General features: G+C 40.8%; 1 protein-coding gene across 1 annotated transcript in view; it reads right to left on the bottom strand.

Annotated features, from left to right (window-relative positions):
• Window positions 1-9,466, bottom strand: part of DPY19L1 (dpy-19 like C-mannosyltransferase 1) — a 59,401-nt gene that overhangs the window by 44,963 nt on the left and 4,972 nt on the right. Inside the window, exons 3-5 of the mRNA XM_023532041.1 lie at window positions 8,645-8,782; window positions 5,743-5,863; window positions 4,937-5,030 (exon numbers count right to left, since the gene is read on the bottom strand). Of these exons, the coding sequence (XP_023387809.1) occupies window positions 4,937-5,030; window positions 5,743-5,863; window positions 8,645-8,782 (353 nt within the window). The remainder of the gene's footprint in view (window positions 1-4,936; window positions 5,031-5,742; window positions 5,864-8,644; window positions 8,783-9,466) is intronic.

The following is a 9,466-nucleotide window of genomic DNA, read 5'->3' on the forward strand; positions in this document are numbered from 1 at the left end:
TTAGTTTTCACATTGTTTAAATGCTTAAGAAACAGAACATGAGAGAATAACTTGGAAACCACTAAACTGAGAGAGAGTTGCAGCCTCAAGTTTGAGACGTGAGGCCTCAGCACCTGCTGGCTGGCTGGAGAAAGCCCAGCAGGCTTGGCTGGGAGCCGACCGCCCTCCCCTGAGCTGACGGGCAGGGCAATGGGGAACTAAGGAAAGGACCAGAAGGTCAACATGAGGAAGAGAATGAGGGTCGGGAAGGCTGAGAAAAGTTATCAGCTTAGCCTTACAGTCTGTTGCAAACAACTGATTAACGGCTTTAATTTAATCTTTGTCTACCAGGGAGAGAAACAAAATTCTTTCTATAGTAGCTGGCGAAGTGACTGGTTCTTCAGCAGCCAGAGTGTCCAGCACTGTTTCACCCATGGCAGAGAGCCACAGAGTCAAAAGGTATCGGAGAGATAAATGAAAACATAAAAGGAAACATAAAAACTATTCAAATCAAAGGCTGCTGGCAGTCTTTTTATTTTGTTTTTGAAACTTGCAGTCAAATACTCCTCACCGTCATGTCACAACCATCCCTGTTGACCCTTGGTCACTGGCCCCACACGTAGGCTCCCACTGAGCATCAGCGCCATGTCCAGCCTCTGCTGTGACCCGACCACCACACCCCAACTCCCACCTACACTTGTCACTGTGCCCCCCAGATTCTCCATTCCGTGGAGGACGACTTCCTCCCCACACCCTCAGGCTCTGCCCAGATGTCTCGCTTTCCTGAAATGTCACTCTCCTGAGAAAATGCTCCCCTCATGGCTCCAGCACACTCCTGTAAAGCTCAGGGCCTCTACTGTCACCTCCGGACACTGCTCCTGGAGCCTTTGTTAAATCCTGCAGGTGCGAAGAGAGACGTGAAGGAGGCCAGAGATACTCCAAAGAAAGAAGCCAGCGGGGTTTTGCGAGTAGCTGGGTTTCAAAAGTAACTGAAGGGAAAGTCACGAAAATTCTAGGGGTCAGACCTGGGCAGCAGTGAGGTTAAAGTGTCAGTTACCGATGCAGTGACATAAAAAGAAGCAGGTTTTGGAATAAAGACACCAGTATCTTATATGTATATCTTATCTTGTATATCTTGGTTGTATATCTTATATGTATATCTTGGTTGTATATCTTATACAACCAATAACTGTCATTGATTTAGACGTACTGAAGACAAATACTTATCTTTTAAATATTCATACACGACTGTTAGATTAAAGACGTGCCGGCAGGCCCAGTCAATAGAACATTCCAAAGAAAAACAAAACATGAGGGTGGAAAAGTTTGAGCTGGTGTGAGCCACAGCCTATTTAAGACACATGTGTAGCCAAAAAATGTGGCCCACAAAAACAGTAAAGATCCGATTTTTACATGATAAACAACAAAAAAAAGTCAAAATAATGGAAGCAAAATTGGCAGAAAGAATAGGAAATTCAACTTTTCCTTAAAACAGGTGGGATACAGGGGAGGAGTAGAGAATTCATATGAAAAGCTGATCTACTTACTGTCACAGAGCCTAAAAAGAACACCGAGTCACTTCACAGGTAACTCAGGTGGGACCATGAGAGGAAAGAGTAGGAAAACTGGTTCTATTAACTACGACCGTTCACGCAGGACAGAAAGGGGACGGGAAGCAAAGTTACAAGGGAGGTGTGGCACAGAGACTGATCTTCCAGGCCGTCGGGGCTTCTAAAACATATCTAGAAATAAAGGATTTTTAAAACTTCTTTCTGGTATCAGAGAAGCCACTGTGAACCTGTAATGACCACGGAAACAGAAACAGGAAATCGGAGGGTGGACGCTCTGCACGGAGGGACAGACACCCTGACGATGCACTGCGTCCGCACAGGGACAGCGGTTTCCTCACCGAGGCGGAGCAGCGACGGAGAACTGGTGCAGACAGACAGGGAAAGGTGCGTGTTCTAAAGAGGAAAAGACCAGAGGCAGATCGGACTGGCCACGGTGATTAAACAAAACCAAAACGTTAAAAAGTTTTCTCAGAAACTTTACATCAGAGGGGACGGGAGAGAGGGACAGGGAACACAGGGCCGTGCCTCGGTGAGTGGACTCCGGCCCTCAACCATACGAGTGTCCCCGGACAAGGTGCAGGGGAGTGCAGAATTGTCACTGGGACCCGGTGTCACTTCTGCACTGAGGAGGTTAAGAATCAGACGTGTCTCCTCGACTCTCCCCTTTCCTGTCTGCTGACCATATGCGAAGAAGCTGAGTCTGGTGAACGAAGGAGCTACGAGATGAAAGGAGCCTGAGTTCACCCCCAGCACCCATGCACGCATGCACGCACACGCACGCACGCACACGCCAGCTTACCTTTCATTCCAATTTATACAGCAACAACGAAATGATTCTAAGAAAAACTAACTGATGAAGAAACTATTAGAATGATTACAAAATCACATACATGTATGAGAACTAAAAATGGAGCAAAACGGGATCCTGATAAATGGCAACATGAGAAAGAGTGAAGTGAACCACGCCTACAGAAGTACGAGCACACGACCAGCAAAATCTCAGCAGCCTCAGAACCTTCAGGAAACGAACGATTCCAGAAAAGAGAATAAAATCTAGATCCTTCTAAGCGTCATGCTCTTTTGAAATGTTTTTCTGAAACTTTTGTATGAAATGTAAATAACACCCTCTCTGGAAATGGAATAAACAGCTTTTTCTTCATTACTCGGTACCTTTAAATACATATTAACTTATTAATTAAAACTGCAAATAATTGAATTGCTATTAGAAAGACTATTTCGAGTGCATCCATAAAGACAGCAGAACACGGCAGCTGAAAGCACACACGCTGGAGTCTGCGCTCAAATCCCAACTCCGCAGCTGACTGGCTACGAGGCCCTGGGAGTTCTTTAAGGTTCTTGCGCCTCAGTCCCCTCATCTGCAAAAGGGTTAACCTACTTCCCAGAGCTAACGCTAAGGGTTAAATGAGTTTACGACTGTAGAGCTTAGACTAGAGCTGGGCACATAATAAGTGCTATCCGTGCACTACTTCAACAAACGAAGAGTCTGAAGTGAAGGGCGGGATCTGCAGTGGAAACCTTTGAACGAGTCCAATGGAAAAGTACGTCCTAAATTGGTAAATGCCAATAAAGTATATGGCATAGATAATAATATATTATTATTGTGCTCTTCACAGATGGCAGTCATGAGCTAAGTTTTTCTATTCCATAATTTATTCATTCATTTCATTCAATTAAAAAATATTTTGTGAAGGCAGGCATTCTTCTGGCGCCTTGCAAATGAACCGTGTTCTAGTCTCACACAGAAGACAGTGGCTCCTAACTCACTCAGGCCTTCTCTTTCCTACCCGATCACTTCTTAAAAATTCTTCTATGTTATCTTCCATCTCAGTTAACCTGACAAACATTTCACTTCCCTGTTACAACCCTGAAAGACCTCCGTTACATTCTATTTTCTTTTATATCTAAAAGGAAACTAAAGAACTGGCAGTAACTCTTAAGTTCCTCCCACATCATTTATTCAAATTATATGAAAACTCAATGTTAACAGGTTCCACCCACGATGTAGAGTTTCCACACAGCTTTTTTGTCCTCCAGTCTGATTATGACAGCCTAGGCTAGCCAGAGACCTAGGGACATTCTCTGCTGCAGATACGATACTTTCAGCCTTTGAAATGATGGTTATAACAGCCATTTTAAGAAAATGATGCTGAATGATGACTTTAATAAGTGTATAGGAATTCTTTCAATGAAAAAAGTGGCATAACTGTAGATTAGCAATTTAGCAATAATGTCACGTTCCATATTTTAACTTCTCTTCCTTAAAATTGGATCTCCCAAATGTAATGAAGCTGCCCGTGAGACAGATGGGTGGTACTCAGCGAAATGAATAAATGTCCCCAAGTCTCTCTTCCTTTTGCTCATCATGATACGAGGCACACTGGCCTTGCTTTCCCTCGGGTCGGCCTATTCTCCTGATTACCATATACTTTTGGTTAAGTTATTTCTGTGTGTCTTGTTTCAAAAACAAAAACTGTCACATCATCTTTTAATCACTCATTTTCATTTCAATCTCTCCCAATTAAATAATTAAAAGACCTTTCTTAGAGCTAAGTCAGAAATAGCAGCATCGAAGTTATTTTAAATCTATATGCAAATATATTTTAAACTGATCTAACAGCTACCTCATTTGATAAATGCTTATCGAGTAATTGCTACAGACTCAAAACACTGAGCTAAGAACTCGACGCATCTTAGACATACTAAAATGAAAATGCCACACTTCCAAAGCAAAGAGAATGGGAGAACAGCGGATTCAAACTCATTAAACCAAAGTGAAAATGACAGGCCTATGCTCATACTTCTCTACTACAAAGAATCAGCGAGCAGTAAAAAGAAAATTTAAAGATGCTCTCACGGTAACAAGTATACAGTGTGGCAGATTGTAAGAAAAAAAAGAGAGAGAGAAATAAATAAATATAAAAACCCTTAGAAAATTTGTCGATCTTTTCATTTTAGAAATGTTGCTCAATTATGAAGTAAATTAGGTAAAATAGTAAATATCTGCATAAAACACATATTTCTGTTCTAACATTAGCAGAGTAAAAGCCATTATGAGTGGTCCTTGCCTTCACATTTTATGTAAACAATATATATTGCTGATGCTCAAATGCCTATGAATATTTAAAATTTATCAAATATCTCCGCCATGCTCTATTTAAGCCTCTAAAATTACTTTCAGTTCGGCTGGCCACGACAATGGTGAAATCATCCAATTGGGAAGTGATTTTATGTCTACAAGTAGACGTATTAGAAATGACACTGTTATAAAACCAAACCAAAAGTTAACAATAATCTCACTATTTATATTATTCTAGTATATACTATTATAAACACATACTAAAATATTCTCAATTTAACAGTCTTACCTTAAATATGTGCCATATATGAAGAATAATGCCATCATGAGTCCATTTAAAATAAAAATCACAGCAACATAAAAGCAAGCAGGATCTCCCAATCCTTTAAAAGTAAACAAAACATATATTTTATTAATGACTTTAAGTGTCTGGCAATTAACATTAAAACGTGCTTATTTTGAAAATGGTTGCCCAATATATTAAACAGTTGCCTTGGTTCACACACACACACACACACACACACACGCACACACACCACCATCACGGGACATAGATGGAAGTGGGTAGTAGCTGTGTGGGCTTAACTCAGGCTGCAAGTTCCCAGGCACTTTTCTCGTAGAAGTATGGGGTCTCGTTGGGCTTGCGACTGCTTCAACAGAGTGTGGCAGAAGCCATATTATGTGACTTCTGCGGCTGGGTCATAAGTGGCCATGTGATGTCCAGCTTGGATCTCTGAGCTACTCAAGAAAAGCCGGACACTGGGGTACCATGCTACACAAAAGCCCAAGCTGCATGGAAAGCGAATGCAGGTGTCCCAGCTGAGAGTCCAGCTGAGCCCCGCCTCGCAGTCACCCTAGCCCAGGAGCCTGACTCTAAGTGTAGCGGCCCCCAGTTGATCCCAGTCTCCCGGCCACGGCCACCTGAGCCCAGCCGAGGCCCCTAACATCACGGACACAAGCCGGCCCGCTGTGCTCTGCCCACATTCCTGGCTTGCAGAACCCACGAGCACAATAAAATGGTGGTTGTTCCTACCGTAAGTCTGGGGTGACTATTACACTACAACAGACAACTGGACAATATCGCAAAGAACTTGCCTTCACAGCTTTCAATTGGACTGAGTCCTTCTCCTCTGGTGACCGTCCAACATATCTTGGTCTGAATGCCAATCAAGTCCATTATTTTGGTATATATCCTGTACCAGCTGGCCAAGATTACCTAATTTTTTAAAAATAGAGACATTATGAGAAAAAATATTATCCTTGACAGTTTCATTACTGGAATATTTTTAAGATGTCTGATAATTATCACATTTTCCCTTCTAGTACCATCTACTTGAAATCTAGGAAGATGGGCCTCACAATCCCCTACACAGGTTCTGCACTGGTCAGTCCTCAACTGTTCGCCCAGGAGCGGGTATAAAATGTAACCAGAAACACGCAAAATGTATGGCAAAACTCTACTGAGGAACATAAAAGATTTGAACAAATACAAAGATACTATGTCTTCCTGAATAAATCTAATTTTTCAAGATGCAAGTTCTCTCTCAAATTAATTCATACATAAAATACTAATTAAAATCTCAAGTGTCTGGCTAGAACTGTTGCCTAGAAGAATAACAAAAAAGAGGTAACTAAAAAGAAGGTCCTAACAGATATTAAAATGCATCACTTACAACAATTAAAATAGTGCAGTACTGGCACAAGCCTAGCCAGACGGAGCGAAGTAACCGCGGGGAAGGTGGCAGGGAGCCTGCCTGCCACCCAGGCCCCCTTCAGGGCTGAACCACACTCATTCCCGCAGTGGCTGGGAGGCTGGTAGCTGACAGCTCCCAGCTGAGTCCCTCACAGGGAACTAACTACCCTCTGCTGAAGAGGACAGATGCATTACAGGTCACACCCGCTACCAAGGACAACCGCATCCTCTGTCTGCCTGGTCAACAAGGAGGGATGTGAAGGCCAGGGCCCCAGCCTCAAGGTAGGACAACTGTGCGGAGCCATCCCAGCTCCAGCGCTCCCATGCGATGGGCTGAATCTCCGGCTGTGCCGCATCACAGCCAGCTCTTCAGGCCTTATCAGGCCTCCTTCTTCCCCCTTCAGGCATTTACCCCAAGGGTACCTCCCTGTACATTTTCAGCACGGAAATCTCCAACTCAAAGCCTGCTTGAGAGGACCCCAGCCTAAGGCAATACTAAACACAAGGTCCCAAAGCAGACAGGAGCGTATCCACACAACAATGATGTATGCAATAATGAACGCTACTCCAAATCAGCGAGGAGAAGATGGACCGCTCATCAAAGTGTTAGGTTATGCGGAAGACCATTTTGAAAAAATAGAGAATTAGATTCCTACCCCACACTACCCCAAAACAAATTCCCGATAAATTAAACATGTAAATATCAAAAGCATAATTTTAACAACTAGACAGAATGAAGATGTTTTATATATATATGAATAAAATAAAAACCATAAATTAAAAATATCCATAGATACAATATTTGTATACAGAAAAAAGTACAAATACATCATACACAAAGCTAAAAGGCAAACAAAAAGTTGGGGGAAAATGCTTTATCTGTAACACAGTACTAATATCTGCCATATAATAAATGAGCTCTTATAAAATTTCAATGGAAATATAAAGAAAGGGCATGAACAGGCAATTATTTTTAAAACTGAAATGCAGTTTTTTATAAATAGCATGGAATGACACACACAGAGAGATATAGCGAGTGCACAAAAGGTTAATCAAATTAGCAAGGGTTAAGGTAAACCAGTATTTTCAGAAACACTGCTGGTAGAAATTTCAGTTGGTGTAAATTATCTGGAAAGCATTTTGGCAACATGTCCCAGAATCATTAAAGTATATATTCTGCTGAAATAAAGTTTTGTATCAACAAATTTATAGCGTAAAAAAAATAAGAATATACGTAAAGACTTAACTTCAAAGATGAAGCTTTAGAATATTTTAAAAGGTTGAAAACAAGCAGAATTTTCATAAATTATAAACTAAATAAACGATGGTACATTGTATACATAGCCATTAAAAATGATGCTATGGAAGCAAAGATGACATAAGAAGATGGTTATAAATAGTCTTAAAATACAAAAGGCACTTATTAAAAAAAATACGTGCCATGTGATGGCATTTTTCTTGTGTGATCCTACTTCTGTAAAAGTAAACGTGGACATGGTTATAGAAGCACCCAATAATAAGCAGCACATTGGTAGGAAAACACTGAACCTTGGTGGTTACTCATTGGTCTCTAGCTTCTCATTAATCAATCAGACTCACTGATCTCTAAGTTTAGGTCCTCCTTTCACTCAATGGCAAACGACTGACAGCCCCAGTAAGTGCTGGTCCTGAGGCAGTGCCTGGGACCCCTGCAGAGACAGAGAGCCATGGCCCTGGCATCGGCCATGCCCAGCAGCAGCGTCATGCAAGAAGGGGGCGCACGGGGGGCCGCGAGCTCTGCTGGAGAGCCTCCAAGTCCAGGAGGGTAGCCCGGAGGAAGGCGACCCTGGCTCAGCCCTGGAGAATGCCTAGGGGTGCGTCAAATGAAGGCAGGGATGTACAGAAGAGGCCCCCAAAGTTACTGACGTCACTGCCTTCCTCTCTTGCCTCATGGGTGCCCTCCCTCCCGAGAAAGTACATCCAATTAAAGAAGGAATCCCAGACAGGGAAGAAACACTATTTGGCAAATGACTTATAAAAGTATGATACTCCCTTGCAATAATCCCTACAGGCACACCAAATACAGATAATGCTCACATTTTCTAAACCATGAATCATAATAATAGTTCCCACAGAATCAGTTAAAGCACTTCAAAATTAATAATGATTTTTTTCACATTCCTTTCTAAGAGAAGACATATATTTTCTTTTTAAAACGACAATAAATTTAATGTATTGAATCATGCTTTATGTTTAGAAGTAGCATTTAATACAAATCACACTTTTTTAAAAAGTAAGAAAATCAGAGTTGAAAAAGCAACTTACCTCAGGGTAAAGATTGAACCTTTTTAATGTATTAATAACAAGGGGGTATTCAGTCAGCTTATCATTCATAATCATCCATACTCCATTCAAAAATGAGGGTGCTTCCACAATAGTCTTAAAGTAGGAATAATATAATCCCTGAAATAAGCACATATTATAGTTATAATAAAAAGTACATAATTACTATACCTCTTATTAGCTTAACAAAACTTAAAAGCTACTGTTTTTTGAAAAAGAAAAGCAATCAAGCAAGTAATGGCTACAATCAATTTCAGAGGTTTCTAAGCACTGATGAATTTTTAGGTTGCAAAAACCTACATATTTTAGTATAGCTTTGTCTTAACTGAAACAATTGAGCTCAAAATAGCTTCAAAATTTTTTTCAACATTTAAAATCTAATATAACTCAGACACCATACTTCATTTAAAAGAATGTGTTAGAAAAAGCTATCTCGTGAATGAGCACAGTGATGAAGAATTTACTATGGAACTTAAATTTACCATGAACCAAAAACTCTTTGCTATCCAAAAATGTTTCCCCTTAACTGCTAATTTGAATCCCCGAAATGGCATTACTGGTCATCTTCCTCCCAGATTTTCAAGTAAAAAATGCAAATATGTTAGGAAAACTACACATTGATATATTACATGTAAATTATATTCTGATGTCAACTAATTTTATAGGCTATTTTCATTTCTATTGTAACTGTACACAAACTTTATTTCTCTAATGTAGGTTTTTTTTCTCTGATTCGAACTGGTTTTGCCCAGATGCTTGCTTCTTTCCACCCTTATTCTGTGTGCCTCCTCCTTTAACCACTAA

This window comes from Pteropus vampyrus, unplaced genomic scaffold (genome assembly GCF_000151845.1).
Source record: "Pteropus vampyrus isolate Shadow unplaced genomic scaffold, Pvam_2.0 Scaffold75, whole genome shotgun sequence".
Lineage (NCBI taxonomy): Eukaryota > Metazoa > Chordata > Mammalia > Chiroptera > Pteropodidae > Pteropus > Pteropus vampyrus.